This window comes from Drosophila bipectinata, chromosome XL (genome assembly GCF_030179905.1).
Source record: "Drosophila bipectinata strain 14024-0381.07 chromosome XL, DbipHiC1v2, whole genome shotgun sequence".
NCBI classification, from domain to species: domain Eukaryota; kingdom Metazoa; phylum Arthropoda; class Insecta; order Diptera; family Drosophilidae; genus Drosophila; species Drosophila bipectinata.
The window spans coordinates 8,635,358-8,652,575 of NC_091734.1; the positions used below are offsets into that span (position 1 = coordinate 8,635,358).

The following is a 17,218-nucleotide window of genomic DNA, read 5'->3' on the forward strand; positions in this document are numbered from 1 at the left end:
CACAATCCACACTTTACATGAATATTGCCGGTTGCCAAAAAAATGGTATGAAGGTACAGGGAGGCCTCGTTAAATGAGATCATGCTGGAAGTGCTAGGTGTAGGTGTAATACAAATAACCGAAAAGTAAATAAAATAATTAAATAGTTTATGAAACCGAAATACGAGTGTTTTTTGGGATTCTTTTAATGAGAAAAAATAATTCAAAATTTGTTTAAACTTGAAGGGTAATTTTTTTCTATTTTAAACAAAATTTTTTAATATTGGTAAGTAATTTCCACCGGAATTGGGGAAGTTAGAGGCTGGGATCTATTGAGGATCGCCATCAGGACACCTGAAAATCACAGTTTTCATCTGAAATCATTAATTTCTTTTTTTTTTCTTAAATAAGTAACATATTTTTTAAGAATATGATCCTCCGAACGAAATACTTAAAAAATTAATGTTTTGGAGGTATTTGAACAAAATTTCAGGTTAATATATTAGTTTTTTCAACTTTATTTCTGAAAAAAATATATTCTAGTTAATTAAATCATTCCCGAATTTGGCTAATATTTTTTGGACTTAAATAAGGACTATTAATATACCTTTTCAGCTCGATTTATGAATAATTTTCGACTGAATCGAAACTACGTGGAATTTCTTTTAGAAACTTAACCAACATATTCTTGAAAAGTTGTACTAACAATTTATGCAATAAAAAAATCAACTTTTTTAACCATTTTATTGAAACTACATACCCCTTTAAAAACGAATATTAAAACTATAGTTTGTATAGAAACATAATAAATTATTTATAAACATTTATTATATATTAAACATTATATGTATATAGTTTTCAAAGAAGACGGTCTACCTTAGCCACTATCCTCTGTAATATTTTTAAGCTCTCTCCAGAATTCCTCCAGAAAACTAAACTCCACGCTTAGGTACATCATAATTTTTAGATAAGCCTGTCCACCTTAGCCACTCCCTACTGTAGTTTTAGTTCTAAGCGCCCTCCAGACTTCCAGTTGGAGCTTCTGGTTTGTGATGTTTGTGCTGGGACTCTAATCAGAATGTGTGTGTAGCCCTTTGTTTACACACCCACGTGGGCAAGGTGCTATAAATAGGTTTCAATATATATATACAATATATATATATGTATGTATATGGAGACATGTTTACAAAATGTGGACCCTTGGCGGGAAAGCCTTGCCCCAAAGATTACCTTTCCGATTTGTGATTTTGGATCTGCGTGGCTAGTTTTCAGTTTCGACTATCACACTTTTTCAAGGCCCCCCCTCCAACAAAATCCACGCAGTTTTAATGCCATTTGAGATACATCCGGAATCCGGATCGACATGCGAATGTATCTGAATGGCGTACGTGTTCTGCTCCATTGCCGGCTCAGCATAAGCGTGCGGGGCATGTGAGTAGCATTCTCTAATGATGTTGGGTGCCAGCTAGTGGTCTTCAAAAAAAAAAAAAAACTACATTCGGTTCAGAGGTTGTAGAATCGATCTTGTTGCGTCTTTCTTTTTTGTTGTATTTTTAGTATGAGGATTTCGGCACGTTGCCACTCACCAGTGGTTGCATGAACTGCTGGTCTTCCCTGCTGGCTTCCCATCCACCACTTAGCATAAAGTGTCGTCAACATTTTAATTGCGTCGTTCTGGGTGAGTTTTCCAGTTGCCTGCATCGGAAAAACAAGAAAAAGGGACTACGTGCCGCCTCGCAACGCTACCTTGCCCCGGCCAGGGGTACTGTTGTGGTAGGTTCGGTTCTTAAGTATCATCGGAGGCCTTGAGATGGAACGTAATAGCATTTTGCGATGTATAGAGTTGCCCTTGGAAATATTATTAGACCCTATTATGGAAAAACTCTTCTCGCAGTGTATTAAATTGAATTACAAGCTTATCAGCGACCTGCTTATTAGACTTGATAAAAACTCAAACAACAAACAAAAGTGAAAATAACAACACATGACCATCGTCATCGGTTCGGGTTACAAAACCCCCAAAGACCCCACCAGATAAACGCCAGACCCAAAATTATTGTAAAGATTAGGAGACTGTCTGGAAATGAAAATAAGTAACACAAATATAAAGAGATTTTTGGGGTTTTAAAGACTTTTGCTTAGATTTTAAAATATATGCAAATGAGGTTTTTTAAGAGAAACAATTAGTACCTAAATGGGGTTTCTTGAGGGCCTCCATAATTCCAGAAATTCTATCTAAGAAGACCTAAAGTGCTAATTAAATTAATCATTTATTTATGGCCCAAAACACACACTTTTTAGGGCCTAAAAGTTGACCTCGACATCATTAAAAAAATATATAAAACATTTCAAAAATCAAACACTGAAAGAAAATTAGCTTAAAATTTATTTAAAGATTCCTTTCTAAACAGTAATGGAGCTAGAATTTCAAGGGCCAAGTGTGTATTTTTAGCCAAATATATATATATATATATATATATATATATAGCTTTATCTGGCTGCCAAAAAAAAAGAAGAGGAAAACGGGGTAACGTTGCTGCCGGCACGTTAACAAAAAAAAAACTCAAATTTTTTGCGTAAACAAAATTGTAAATAGTAAACAACAACAAGCCATCAACATCAACATTAATATCAACAAGACTTATCGAAATCCAGCACTTGGAAACTCTCCTAAATTATTACTTCAAGGGGTTTATTTACTAAAATATATAACTTAAAAATATTAATTACCGCAGGTGTGGGTCGGGTCGTGAAAAGTGCATTAATTTCAGCGATAAAATATCTCCACGATTTCACTGGAATTGGCTTAAAAGGTGCTCCAATGCTGGAACTCCAAAAAGTCTGGCATAATGTGTGGAGTTGGGGAGTTGGAGTTGGGGTTGGTGCTCCTGGTTTTAGTGTCCTATGCCGGTGGGGAAAACTACTGTGCGAGGGGTTTGTGTCCCAAAGGTATTACCCATATTGGTTGTAATAATAATGAAGTGAGTGTTTAAAAAAAATAAATTTATTTTAAGAAGTTAAATGAGCTCCCTCCCTTTTCACAGGCCTTTGGCAGCTCTTGCCCCACTAACGCCACTCTAATACCATTAACCCAAAAGGACAAGGACTCCATGGTCCAGATCCACAACACCCTACGCAACAAGTGGGCCAGTGGACAGGGAAAAATCCAAAGAAAGGCTTGCAAAATGGGCACCATGGACTGGGACGAGGAACTGGCCAGGTTGGCGGAACTGAATGTGAAAAGTTGTCAAATGGAACACGACTCCTGTCACAATACCCAGGAGTTTCTCCAGTCGGGACAAAATCTTTTCATGGTTGGTTACTTCGGGAGCGGTGATCCAGTGACAGTACAAGACATCCTCAACGAAGGATTCAACGAGTGGACGGACGAGGATGTGGCAGTCACCGAAGAGGATTTCAATAAATTTCCAGATCCAGTAGAGGGCCAGTGAGTTGCATTAGTATATATCCTAACTATGGTATATATATCTTAAAATCTCTTTAACTAGAGAAATTGGTCACTTTATGGTGTTGATTAATGAGAAGAACGTAGCTGTTGGATGTGCCATAGTATCCTTTTATTTGGACGACATTGAGTACTTCCTGGTGGCCTGTAATTATGCTGTTACCAATATCCTAGGTCGTCGGGTCTACTCCAGCTGCCCAGAGGCGGGAATTCAGTGTCCCAATGGCCTGGATGCCAAATATACGGCTTTGTGTGTCTAGAGATGAGAGTTGGATGAGAGACTCCTCCTAACTAAAGTTGAAATAAAAACTACATCTTTGGAAAGTCTTTAGAAAAGTTCTTTATTTTTTTTGGCGAACCAACCATGGTTAATCATCACTTGAATTTTTTCATTGAATTCCGACTGTTTTGGGGACTTCTGGAAGACCAGGACTCGAAAACGGACAGAAAACATGGTGACACTTAGGGCCCTACTTGGACACCAATGTCTTGAAAACGGATGGGCACTTGTGAGCCGGCAAATGACGGAAACAATAGGTCTTAATATCATCCAGATCGATATCGGCATCGGGCGATATAATGCATATAACGCCCAATCGATGGCCCCACAACTTATGGGGAATGCCCAGTACGGCGACATCATTGATGTTTGGATGGGAAATGAGTACTCTTTTGATCTCCGAACCGTAGACTTTGTATCCACCGACGGTGAAGACATCACTTCTTTTGCTCAGAAAATGGAAATTACCATCCTGGTAGGCACAAATGTCACCCGTCTTGAAGAAGCCATCATTCGAGTACTTCTGATCGGTGGTGCCCGGTTCCATTTGCTGGTTAGCGGATGGTGGGACATTGGTCTTGCCCACCAAATGGGCACCGGAAATCTGCAGTTCTCCGATAACCGTTTGTGCAATGTTGCCGCCCATGTCCGCCATTTGGATGAGCCCGTGGTCCACTGGTCCGCCCAGTTCATTCTTACATGTTATAAGCTCGGCTCCATTGTTGCTAATCAAACGAGCAGTGACCCCTTTCAATGGGGCACCCAGTGTCCCGGGCCGATAGTCGTTTAGAAGGGCAGCCGCCGCCGCTTTACGGCTGGGACTGCCGGTGGCACCTCCTCTTGCCACTGCCATTGTCGATACTCTGCCTCCATCGGCCGCTGGTTCCTCTATGGTGTGGCCCAGAACCAGACCCGTTTCCAGCATCCCGTAGTACTCGTATATATTCTGTCCCGTAATCTCACGCCACCGATAGAACACCGCGTCCGAGAGCAGACCATATGCGGTGCCCATCAGACGGATCTTCTGGCGACAGTGATTGTTAATGTAGTCGACCATACGTGAGTCCTTGGAGAACATCTTCTCGTACTCGGTTATCAGACGTTTGTAGACAATGGGCATGGCCAGAAAGAGGCTGACACGCTGCTTCGAGGGGCTATTGATCCCCAGCAGGGCACTCCAGGCGTTGTTTCCATCGAACTTCTGTTGCAGGACAACGTTGCCGCCAACATTCAAAATCGCACCGACAGCGACTTGCATCCGGTTCATGGATAGAATGGGAAACAAACAGTCCGAGGAACTTAGGCGCCAACTTCCAATCAAACATCGCATCTGAAATAGTGGGATTTTTAAACTCAATTCTGATGGAACTACTATTCCTAATGTCCTCCATACCTGTGCATCGATATTCCGATGGGTGAGCAGCACCGGCTTGGGATTGTTGATAGTGTTGGGCGTATGGAGCAGCATAGCCGGAGCTCCAGCATAAAAGTCACTAGGAAGGGTGCTCTCGGTTAGGACAACGCCCTGGGTGCCCACCAGCTGCTTGGCATACATGGACGTGGATGATATGCTCTCCGCCGTCGGAACAAACGTGTGATCCAGCACGATCGTGGCCGATTTGAGACCCTGGGCCAGTTCCTGGGCAATTGGCTCAAACTCCGGTGTGGCGATCAGGAGCTTGGTCTTGCAGCTAGAGGCATGGCGCATTAGTTGATCCATCGCCTGACTCGATTCCAGGGGCACCGCCACCTGGCCCGAGATCCAAATACTCCACTGGATGACGACCCAGAGTGCATTATTGGAGCAGAGGTAGGTCACATGCGACAAGGAGGCACTTCCTGCAAAAAGATAAAGGTTATACATTTCAACATAATTACCCAAATAGAGAGATTCCTTACCGCATATATTGGATATCTGTATGGCCAGTCGCTTGGCGGTCAGATATAGCTGGAAATAGGTGTATTCTCCATTGATGTCCTTCACGGCAATCTCGTCCGGATAGAGCATGGCCTTCTTGAACGACGGCACCACCAGATTGCTGCGCTCGTCCTCATCGAAGCTGTGTCGCAGCTTCTCAATAAAACCATCCTAGGCAGATCCATAAAATCCATTGAAACTTCAAGAAATATTATCCTTTGTGGGCAACTCACCTTGTGGATAAGTTCAGCGGAACAGAGGCGCACTAATGGCCGGAGGTTCAGCCTTTGACAGCGGCGTAGAAGCAGCATTCTTATTTTTTTAAATTAGTTTGGAAAAAAAAAAAATATTAACAGCGGACCGGCGGGTGAGTGAGGTGAGTGGGGGAGGCGGAGAGCACAATTTTGCTGTGCCTTTCAGTGGCTATCGTTTGAAAAGTCAAATGGGTTCTATTTTTTCCAGGGCATACTTGGTTTTTACGATTTTTTTCAAGTAACAGTTCCTGTGGTTCTTTTAAAGATTTAATTCAGATAGAGACTTTTTAAGTAGGGAAGCGTTTTGGGTATTCCGCTCAAGGATCGACTAAGAATTGGCGAAGATATGGACATCTTTTGAAGCCACACTTGGATTTCAGTGCTATTCCAAGGGTCGATAGTCAGTCTGTTTGAATTACGCGCCACCATGGAGCACTTTCTTTCAGTATTGTAAACAGTGTTGTACAAACACACTATGTTTGTATCTGGCCACACTGATTTTGGTCGAAAGCTTAAATTTGGCGCCACAGACACTCCGCTTAGCGATCCCAGAGAAAGAGGGAGAAGATACTGCGTTAGGTCAAGATATAGTTGAGATTATTATTTTAATTGTATTTTAGTGTTTGTATTAGTATATTTAGTAGTTTAGCAGTATTTTTCCTCCACATTTGGTATTATCTAGTTGGTCCCACTAAGATTTTGCAACACTGTGCAACTATCGATATACAAACTGGTATTCTGGTGCAACCCATCGCTAGCGCAGAGTTACCACACTGTTCTAAAGTCGTATTGTGCGAATAAGATTTAAGGAAATTAACAAAAACAATAAGAGAATTTCCATTAAAACAAAGGACAGCATGGCCCACGACCGCGAGGTGTTGCGCATGATCTGGGAGGGTCAAATTGGGATATGTTTTCAGGCGGATCGTGATGAAATCGTGGGCATTAAACCGGAGCCCTTCTACCTAATGATATCTCGATTAAGCTATTTGCCATTAGTGACCGACAAGGTAGGGAAACAAATATAAGCGGGTTATATTTATTAATTTACTGATTGGGTTGGCAGGTGCGAAAGTACTTTTCACGCTATATATCCGCCGAGTATCAGGATGGAGCTGTGTGGTTCGACTTTAATGGCACACCACTGCGTCTGCACTATCCAATTGGTGGGTATTCCATATAATGGAATAACATAAAATGGAATTTACATTTTTATACTCACAGGTGTGCTGTATGACCTGCTACATCCGGAGGAGGACAGCACGCCCTGGTGCCTCACCATACACTTTTCCAAATTTCCCGAGGACACGCTTGTCAAGCTCAACTCCAAGTATATATTCCTTTGAACCTGCATTAGGGCCTGTTCCGGCTTAGGTTTAAGTGCGAGAAAAGTTTGGAACAGGCCTATATAATTGTAAGACTGTTTCGAAACTTATACCCACTGTTTATATCTTGCAGAGAGCTGCTGGAATCGCACTACATGTCGTGTCTTAAGGAGGCAGACGTACTCAAGCATCGTGGTCTCGTAATTTCGGCAATGCAGAAAAAGGATCACAACCAGCTCTGGCTGGGCCTCGTCAATGACAAATTTGACCAGTTTTGGGCAGTCAATCGAAGGCTAATGGAACCGTACGGCGATCAAGAGTCTTTCAAGCATATTCCCCTGCGCCTATATGCGGACGATGTGAGTGGCGAATCGAATGGCATCGGTTTTGATTCGGATCAGATCAGATCAGATTAGTTCAGTTCCAAGCGAATGGATTGTAATCAGTATTATGTATTTTATATAGGACTTTACCTACACGCAAAAACTGATATCGCCGATCACGGAAAGTGGACAAAAGAAGAGTCTGGCCGACCTGATGGCCGAATTATCGACACCTAGGCTGAAAGCAGGTGAGTTTTGATTATTCTCTAAGCAGCGGCAGCTATCAATTTCCCTCAAAACACATACATACATAGCAGCATTTACAAAAAAAAAAAAGAAGATCTAGACAAACCATTGCCTTCGGGGCAGACGCAGCGTCTCTTTGAAATTAGGAAAAGGTGCCAGTCAGTCTGGCAGGGCCAAGTGCATGCCTATTCATCTGCTAGATGCATTTGTATCTATACGTACGACCCGGTCCGACTTACTTATTTTTTCTATTGAATAACACAAAAGAACCGTCCATCCATCCAACCATCTATCCATCCATCCAAACAGCCAGATATGCGCCCTGCGGCACTCGGCTATCATACTTCAATTCATCAATGCCACAAGTGAACAAAAATGCCGAAGAGGAGGAGGATAAAAACAACACAAACACACACACAACACTGTAAAGTGGAAAATTCAGAATCAAGAGAATTTTCAAAAACAATGCTGGCCCACGGGGGTGGTGGAAAAACGTACCCTGATCGAATCGGATCGGATCGGATCGCTAGAAGGAACGCCGCAGGCAGAGGTTCCCTTTTCCTCCTCCTTCGAGTCATGAGCACAAGGGAAATCCATTCAAAGTGTAAAAATAATGAAATAGAACAATAGAAGATGCCAGAAGGTCTAGTCTCTAGTCCAGAGTAACACCAGCCACTAGCTTTAAGTTAGAATCTAAGTTAGAGTTATATTCTTTAAGTTTAAATCAAGAATAATACTTTGTATTATATCCGGAACTTGCAACAACCTTGCAGGAACCTGGCGACCAGGCAGCATGATGTAGAGCGAGATAGCTGCTTTAACTGCTAACCATGAGAGTGAAAGAGATGGGTGCAGTGCGACTCCTTGCGGAGGCGGTGGCGGTGGCTTAGGTGCAATAATAGCATTGGGAATTCAAAAGGCGGAACTAAATACCTGCGGCTGGGATTTACAAATTATATTGTGAGGGATTTCGGGAACGTTTTGGGTGCTATCGGGTCCGTTTGCTTCTCGATTCTTAATTCCTTGCTGCGTTTCTCTTCTCTTCTCATTGAGACAATCGAGTGGCCTTTGAGTGGAAGACATCACCGGGTGCCGAGTGCGCATATGGTATGAAAAGTCTGGGTATTTCCCAGGTGTTTCACATTGTAATCATTTTTGTTGTTCTGTCCTGTTTGGTTCGGACCATATCTGGACAGTGCACACAGTGCACACCCGTCAAGGTGTGAAATTTTTATTTGCATGCTTGCACGGCCTTCGCTGCACACCATCCATCCATCCATCCATCCATCCACCATCATCCGATGATCCAAGGAATTTCCCATCCCAAAGGTGAGACATGAGCTCGCTTTTGGCAAACAATTGACAGGAAGAGGACGATGGTCCAGAGCTGAGGATGATTTAGGGATATTATCCCATCGACACGTATTTTCCCAAAGGTCACATGTTTTCTTTTGGCCTGTGTCGCCTGTGTACTCCTGCCACGCCTCGCTTAAGTGGGCCTTGAAATCCAAGCCAAGGCAATCTACGTATATCCTTTCGGGGGCACGGGATCAAGTAAAATGTTGCATAGCTCAGATTTCTGCTGGCAAGTTAAGCCCGATGGCGCAACTTCAATGCCCGATTCAGAGGATCTTCAATAAAAAATTGTTTCAAAAAACATATCTCCTTTCTAGGTGGTGCTTTTATACTACCGGTTCTTTGTAGAGCACAAGGGTATATTGTAGTCGTATAAAGTATTTATATTCTTGGGTCTATAAAGCCATGTCCGTATGGATCGAGTGGATCTCAGAGACTGTTGGAGGTATAGCTATAGGATTTGTGATGGAGACTACTATAATATAGGATTTGGGATTCCTATAAGAGCTATAGGATTTGGGATGCAGACTTCTATAATCCCCAAGCAGTTTAAATGTGTTTCAAAACTTTGACACGATCCCTTCTGTCTTTAAAAATTGAAGATTTCTGTAGCGTCATTGTAGCGTTTGATTCCAAACTATTTCTATAGTTAATATATATCTGCAAAACAAATTTTATCCAAATCGTCAGATTTTTAAAGGAGATATACCTTAAGAGATATACATACGGTCTAAAATTTTGAATCCGTGGACCTCTAAGACTATAAAATATAGAACTATCTGATTTGGAACTTGAACTCGTGTGATATTCGCGCAGATATTCGCGCAATTCAGCCAAATCGGATTATTTTTAGAGGATTTATAGACTTTTTAAATCAGAGATTTAGTTATAGATTCCCTATTGAATCGGTAGTACGGCCGTAGGGGTTAGTAAGGGGGCTACGTTTGTTTCTTTTCCCTCAAACTATAAGTATAAGTAGCCATAAGTGTTTTATAAACATTTTTTTCTAAGAATCCATACCTTTATAATTAAAATTTTAGTTAAAGTGACGTTGGAAAAGATAAGTACCGGGTATAATATAGTCTAAAAACTCGACTACAGCCATCTTTTCTTGTTTTTTGTTATAATTGTTAGCTGTTAATTAAAATGGCCTTTTAAGATTAAAAAATATAAGCAAAATTGTAAGATCTTTTGCCTTTTAAGATTTGTTCATTTTTTTAGAGTCTTCTCTTTCCGGTCTTCAAAGATTCCAATAGTCCAATGCCTACTCCTGCCTGTCAGAGGCGGCAAGATTAGGCAAACTCCAGCTAGAAATGGGATGCTGATGCTGATCACACGTAGGGCTATGCTGTGCGTGCGATTTCATAGAAAATGGTATTTAAATTGAAATAAAATTCAAAAAACACAATGGAGGGAGCCGACACGTGGAAGGTTCAAAGTAGATGCGATTCCACGAAATGAGTGGCAGCCACAAAAAAAAAAAAAAACGAGAAAGGAAACAATCAAAGAGGCGTCAAAAAAAAGAAGGCATTTCCCTGGGCAGTGCCCCATCCCCCATTATCTCCAGCGGCTCCTGCTGTAGGGGCTTTAATGAGATGCCTCCAACTCCAAGACCTTCTCCAATCCGCAAATGCCGCTAATGTAATATTATTAATTTTTTTTTTACTGTTTCTTACTTAACTTTTTGAAGATCTATGTATATAGCTATAGTAGTATTATCTAAAACTGACAATCTCTGAAATGGTGTGGAGTTTAGGGTGCCCAGTAATTGGAATTATATTTGCACTTGTACTGGTGTTGTAGGTAGGGTGCGCTCTCGGATGTGTGAAAAGGAAGTTCTGAGATATCACCTCCGCTTATTTGTATTTACACCTTCGTCGGCACCTCCCGCCGCCACCTTCGTCTAATGTTTCTTCCCAGCTCTCCCCTCCCACTCTTTCCAGAACTCGAATCGCACCTCAATGTTTATCGCTGCACTGAGGGAAATATTTGGATAAATTCTAGATGGGATTCTAAATGGGCCCCCCCCCCCACCATCTGACCATCCTCCGCGTTTCCTTATCGCGTTTACTTAGTCCCATTCCGACACATTTTCGTTTGCATTTCGTCAATCAGACAAACAATGGCAACCTGCGAACTGCAACCTGGACTTTCTCGGTTCTGTTCTACCTGTATCTGACGGATCGTATCAGAGGACACCGCTAATGGTGTGCCGCCGGCGTGACAATTGGCGGTGCCACGCCTTCATTCTTTGGGGTGGGCTGCACCAGCACCAGCAGCAGCAGCAGCACCAGCTGTATTTGTACGGCCTTGTTGTTGCGGCACTTGCTGGTCATGACCACCTCACCGGAGGCAGTACTAGAAGTGCTTTCGTTAACCCAAAGACTTACTAAAGCCATCCAAGGCCAACTATTATTAATTTTGCCATAATCCCATTGCAAGTTTTTAAATTCCCTGAAAGAAGTGATTCAATTAAGGGGTTATACGCAGTTAGGATTTAAAAAAAATATAAAAAAAAAAACTATGTTTTTTATTTTAATCTACATATATATATTTATATCTTACATCTCCTCTCAAAATTTGAACTCAATCCGATATATATTTTCGGACCTATACTTTAATTTTTATAGTCATGTCAGAGTTCCTTAAAAACAGGGTTTCTAAAATCTGTAATCTTGATTTCTCCAAAATGGATAAACGAATTGGTTTGAAATTAATACACAATCTTCCTGGATATATACCCCAGGTAATGAATGAAGGAATTTATTTTTCAAAATTAATTACTATTTTTTTCGACAATTCAATAACAAAATTTCAGCAAATAACGAAATTTTTTCGTCGTTTTTCGTTTTTTCGAAAGGCCATATTTTTTTGGAGTCCTTCCTTCATCTGTATGCATTAATGTATTCTTTAAAAGAAACAAACACATTTTATTTTATTTTTTTTATTGCAAATTGACAAAAACGAGATCACCGCATAGCAAAATTTTCCGAAATTTCATCAGAAGTGGAATAAAATAAAACTATATTTAAATAAAATGTTATTACATGATCGTCTTAAAAGTAGCTTTTAGTTAAGTCTTAAGTCTAGAAATAAAGAAATAAGTATAAATATGTTAAAAATTTCTATTTTTTTTGTGTCTTGCAACTGCGTATACCCCCTTAATTCACAATCCAACTGCACCGTCAACAAATTCGGTAATAATCCATCCATAATTCTTTCCGCTGAAAATCATCGCTTGCGGCCCCTTTGGATTGACTTTATAACTCAATCAAAATAAACACATGAACAAAATTAAAAGCCAATTTATTTGCATGGATTTTTTAATGGCGTCACACTTGTGTACATATATTTAAGGGTTTTATTTTATACCCTAGCAAAGGGTATTATAATTTTGATGAAAAGTTTGGCAATGCAGTGAATGCAGTGCTTTGAAGTCTTGAATCTTGAATCTTGTGACTTGGTAGGCATTTCTTAAATGGCTTAAAATCGTATCTGAAACTGGTCTTCATACATATGTATATTTATAGGTTTTTTTTGTCGTTTATTCGTTTTTTAATCGATTTATGGAATGCAATCTATTAAGTGATAATGATAATTGGGCCGCCTTATCAGATCGGTAGAACGATTTTATTTTTAGCAATGAACTATGCTTTATTTCCACCTTTACTTTCCCCAGTTAGGCCCCTTCCCGCACTTCTCCAAGTCCAAGTTGCTTATTTATTTTTTCAAGTTTGCGGTAACGATAATAAAAAATGGGATTAATAATATTTTCAGACTGGTTGGCGCCAACGTGCGCCCTCTCTTTCGATGGCCACTCCACTCTTTCTTTTAAAAGATCATATATATATATATATAATATATACATCGTAATGCTTAGGAATCTCAGCTGCAGTGGCATGAATCGGTGTTGGACCCTATTTGACCTCGCTCGTTGCAAAAACCTTATCTCACTTCCACCGCATGTAATCAGCCATTATCAAGCAAACTGTCATACACACAGCATATGTATATCTTCCATGTTTTTTTTTTTATTCAACAATCTACGCGTATAGCTGCCGAAGTAAAAAAACCTCCTATCGAGAGAACATTGGCAATCACCTGGCATCGGCAATTGGCGATCGACAATCTATAATGATATTTAAAATTAAAAATGACGCTATTGTGGGAACAACTTTTCCAATAAGCTCGTGAACTGATTCCCAATAAAAGTCCAATTTCGTTGGGAAGCGTATTTATAATCTATCTTCATGGCTCGGAAACTGATCATGATTAGATTTGATGTGACTATACATACTATATACATACTAAGTGGATCGAGAAATCCTATCAGGCTAAAGTAATCTCTCAGGCTGATCTCATTCATTATGAGAGGGCGGTGCCTCATTATTTAAATCTATTGATATTTAGTTATTACGTAAATTAACTATTTTAACTATTTAAAATTATAATATTACCTTCTAAATAAAACTCTCTTCAATTTCCAGTTGGTTGCCGAACTCATGGTATCGATCTTCATGAGGAGACCCAGCTTCAATGGTTGTCGGAACACTTGAGTTATCCCGACAACTTTCTGCATTTATCGATTGACTACAAAACCTTGTAGCTTTTATATATTTAAGCTTATGTATAAGTATGTATGCCTGAGTGTGTGTGTGTGAGTGTCTTTAATTAATTTAATTCCAGCCAATCCCAAGTTTATATGTTTCTATACGTATGTACATGTACGCAATGATATATTTATAATTAAGTTGTAATTGTAATGTTTGTCGGTGTGTAATAATTACAATATGTTTATTTAAAAATATATTAAATGATCTATCAGTTATTGGGTTTGATTAAAAGCCAAAAATATTTATTTTAAATTTTTAGAAACCTTTCAGGGGGTAGTATAATCTTTAAAAATGAGACATCTTCTAAAAAGTATGTATATTTTTGATCAGGATCATCTGCTGGAACTAATCTCTAGACTTGAAGAACATCCTTTTTTGGTTTTTTTCTCATTATAATTATATTAAATAAGATAAAATAACGCTTAATTTATATATATTAATGTATATTGTATTCGGCTGGTAATGTAAATAAAAGCTGGAAATATAAAATATTGAGATTGCGCCATTAAAAGTCCTATAATTATTAAAAAAAAAAAAAGTATGGACCTCACTTTTGAGACGTTGCCGATCGATCAACTTACCCCTAGATACTCTTAAGCCACCGGAAATTGGACAAGCCCTAACAGTACCTAAAGGAGTAACCTGAATCGGGTGTGTGGGCGCGCTATCACTTTCGATCGCACGTTAACCACCTGTCAAGATAATAGCTTAATACATTATGGTTATGTATAAGTCTATAATATAGACTCTATATTCGTACCCGTCCTCCAGGCGGACCTTACACAATATGTTTTCGGCCAGGCCCGCCAAATCGCCGATCTTCCTTCTATTTCAATGAATTATTTGAAGAGCGTCGATCTATAATTAGTTACCACTCGAAAATGATGTATTCGATTATTATTTGTACATATTTGTCTTGGCATATTTACTCGGCAGAGGTCGTCGGAGCCCAAAAATAAACTGCAAATATGATAACGTAGAAATCGTGCCAAAATAAAGTTACTTTTCTTAAGAATTTTTGGCCAAAGAGGGACTTGAAAATTATCAATGTTTTGATGGATCCATTCGCCGGCTACAAGGACATTGATGTATCGCCATACATATAATAAATGACTATTTCTTAAACTTAGAATGTGTTTTTCAAATCTTTTTCAATTTTTAATATTTGAATATTACCAACCCGCGAAGCTTATCCTATCGAAAGTTCATAGCTTTGTCATCGATATTTTTATATGAAGCGGTATGGCCATGCTCCCATCGCTATTTATCTTTCTATCATCGCCTACGATCAAACTTTATTTGATATATTCAAAGAAGTTTACTTTTTATTATGAATGGGATGTCCATGATGATTAAAAATAGGGAATTAGTCAAATGTCTTATTGGAAAATAAAGGAATTGTCTAAAAGAAACATCCTAGTTTTAAAGCAGTGAAAACTTTCATTTTATGATTTTGTTTATTGTTTCTTTAGAAAAGCGATTACGAGATTTTATTTGCTGTATATATATATGAATTCCACGGGGGGTTTTTACCTATTAAAGTTATATCAATATCATTATTTATTCTTTTGCCTTTCCGGATAGATACATGTTTTAATTTTACTCTCCTATTTTGAGTCGAAACCTCTTGAATTACGAAAGTAATCATTCGTTTAGTGGACCGGCGTCAAGCTCAGGGGTCCGCGTGTTCAAGTTTTCAAAAACGTTTTTCTTAAAACCATGTTGTTCGAGTTTGTGAAAGTCCTACAGGCCGCATAAATTGAGATACTTTTCTCATATGCATCCTTGGTACAAAAATATGGTGAAAAATATTGGAAATTGTTTAATAAAATATTGTTAATTATTTAATATAATAAACAGTGAGGAAAATTTGATGAAAAAGTCTATAAGTTTTTTCAAAACACCATAATTTCCGCATTTTTTAAGTTTTTTTTCTTCATTTTGATACCACGGATGCGGAAAAGAGTACAGAATAAGAAAATATTTGTCTTCTGCGTTTCTGATATTTTTTAAGGACTCTACGACTTCCGCATGCCGCCATTATTGACCCCAAAAAAAATGCGTAACTTCAATAAACATTACTCTACAACTGCCTGAAAATTCCATTTTCATACCTATTATACTTTCCAAGAAAAAAATTCTAGAAAAAACCGCAGGTTTTGGGTCCAACAAGGTAGAAACTCCCTCTTTGGAAAAGTTTAGATTTAAACTCCATTTTTATGCTTATTAATGCTTTTATTCATTTTAGATTCCCTATATATTGATAAAAATAAAGTATAGAGAATAATGGTAGAATATGGAAATATAAGATGCGGTTCTTGGCAATCATATGCCATAAAGTAATTTTTTTTATTTTTGCTGAAATTTTTGAAAGCTACATATGCACATGCTTCCAACTTTGTACGAAATTTTCATAATTATTTTAATGACCTTGTTTCTTTAAGGATTTTAATTGGCCAGGTCTATATATGTTAATTGGCCAGGTCTATAGGTGGTGCTTATTACCAGGTCAACTGAAAAGCCACCCAAGCATCCTGTTGAAAGCTTTTCCTGTTTTGGCTTAATTTTCCAAATATTTCGTAATGCTTACATCCCCGTCTCATTTTAGGGTTGGGGTTTGGGGTAAGTGTTATTTAAACATTTGCAAACAAATTCTTTCTTGGCCAAATTTACTTTGTAGCCAACGGCTATCTGCTTTGGTCTTATGTACAAAAACAAAAAAAAATAAATCCTACGTCGGAAATTTGTCACGTGGCTGAAAAAAAAACGAAAAAAAAAACCCATAAATAAATTAGGAAAAACGAAAGAAAAATAAAAAGCTTACACGGCATCGCGAAAATAAATCTAAATTTTGCAATCATCGACAATCGCCACCCACAGTTTTTCAGTTTTTGTATTTTCCACCTGTAAGTATGTGTTCCTCTGACACACAATTTTCGCTATACTTTTCATTCTTGTTTTCACCTTACCTTTCGGTAAGGTATTTCTATAACCTATATACATATATATAGTACATATGGGTAGGTACATTATAATTTTTCAATTCATGTTATAGAAACCTTTACCAGTTGGATCCTTATAGGAATTTGTGGGTTGGTACTCCTCTATTTATTATTTTAATATTTCATTTAAGATTACCTTATCTTTTGATATAAATATAAGTACATAGATATGTATAAAGGACCACTCTTGATATTTATTCTTATTGTATATACCCTATATTACAAAAATTTCTTGGCAGGCGATCTAAAGAAGGGAAAAAAAACGTGAAAAACAATAAGTATGATCCGAGATCCGATCTGCGATCTGTGATCAGCGATCAGCAAACTCGAGCGGTGGTGCTCATAAGTCGATGGTGGTGCTGCTGGTGGTGCTGCTATGCCTTTCCGCTTGGGACTCGTGATTGGCACACACATTGCCAAACGAGAGCACTTTATTTTTAAACGTTTTAAAAATAC

The 17,218-nt window shown here is 38.8% G+C and overlaps 3 protein-coding genes across 3 annotated transcripts; 2 read left to right on the forward strand and 1 right to left on the reverse strand.

The window, feature by feature from the left end:
* Positions 1-2,817: 2,817 nt before the first annotated feature.
* On the forward strand, positions 2,818-3,730 carry LOC108121748 (antigen 5 like allergen Cul n 1). The gene is made up of 3 exons (XM_017236037.3): positions 2,818-2,960; positions 3,024-3,427; positions 3,489-3,730. Exons 1-3 carry the CDS (start codon positions 2,829-2,831, stop codon positions 3,703-3,705), a joined length of 753 nt encoding a protein of 250 aa, XP_017091526.2. The 5' UTR covers positions 2,818-2,828; the 3' UTR covers positions 3,706-3,730.
* A 49-nt stretch (positions 3,731-3,779) lies between these two features.
* On the reverse strand, positions 3,780-6,086 carry Acsf3 (Acyl-CoA synthetase family member 3). Its single transcript, XM_017236035.3, has 4 exons — positions 5,877-6,086; positions 5,625-5,814; positions 5,119-5,564; positions 3,780-5,055 (listed from the first exon to the last, which is right to left on the reverse strand). The coding sequence occupies exons 1-4, from the start codon at positions 5,952-5,954 to the stop codon at positions 3,916-3,918; spliced, it is 1,854 nt and encodes a 617-aa protein (XP_017091524.2). The 5' UTR covers positions 5,955-6,086; the 3' UTR covers positions 3,780-3,915.
* A 554-nt stretch (positions 6,087-6,640) lies between these two features.
* On the forward strand, positions 6,641-13,969 carry Atg5 (autophagy protein 5). The gene is made up of 6 exons (XM_017235897.3): positions 6,641-6,907; positions 6,964-7,063; positions 7,122-7,227; positions 7,356-7,581; positions 7,688-7,793; positions 13,635-13,969. The coding sequence occupies exons 1-6, from the start codon at positions 6,755-6,757 to the stop codon at positions 13,751-13,753; spliced, it is 810 nt and encodes a 269-aa protein (XP_017091386.2). The 5' UTR covers positions 6,641-6,754; the 3' UTR covers positions 13,754-13,969.
* Positions 13,970-17,218: the final 3,249 nt, after the last annotated feature.

Excerpts from the sequence above, each read along its gene's own strand:
- LOC108121748 (XM_017236037.3), top strand. The coding sequence starts at position 2,829 with ATGTGTGGAGTTGGGGAGTTGGAGTTGGGGTTGGTGCTCCTGGTTTTA. Across the intron at positions 2,961-3,023 it reads TTGGTTGTAATAATAATGAA|GCCTTTGGCAGCTCTTGCCC; the intron begins GTGAGTGTTTAA and ends CCCTTTTCACAG. Across the intron at positions 3,428-3,488 it reads CCAGATCCAGTAGAGGGCCA|AGAAATTGGTCACTTTATGG; the intron begins GTGAGTTGCATT and ends CTCTTTAACTAG.
- Acsf3 (XM_017236035.3), bottom strand. The coding sequence starts at position 5,954 with ATGCTGCTTCTACGCCGCTGTCAAAGGCTGAACCTCCGGCCATTAGTG. Across the intron at positions 5,815-5,876 it reads CCGCTGAACTTATCCACAAG|GATGGTTTTATTGAGAAGCT; the intron begins GTGAGTTGCCCA and ends GGATCTGCCTAG. Across the intron at positions 5,056-5,118 it reads ATCGGAATATCGATGCACAG|ATGCGATGTTTGATTGGAAG; the intron begins GTATGGAGGACA and ends CCACTATTTCAG.
- Atg5 (XM_017235897.3), top strand. The coding sequence starts at position 6,755 with ATGGCCCACGACCGCGAGGTGTTGCGCATGATCTGGGAGGGTCAAATT. Across the intron at positions 7,582-7,687 it reads TGCGCCTATATGCGGACGAT|GACTTTACCTACACGCAAAA; the intron begins GTGAGTGGCGAA and ends TATTTTATATAG. Across the intron at positions 7,794-13,634 it reads GACACCTAGGCTGAAAGCAG|TTGGTTGCCGAACTCATGGT; the intron begins GTGAGTTTTGAT and ends TTCAATTTCCAG.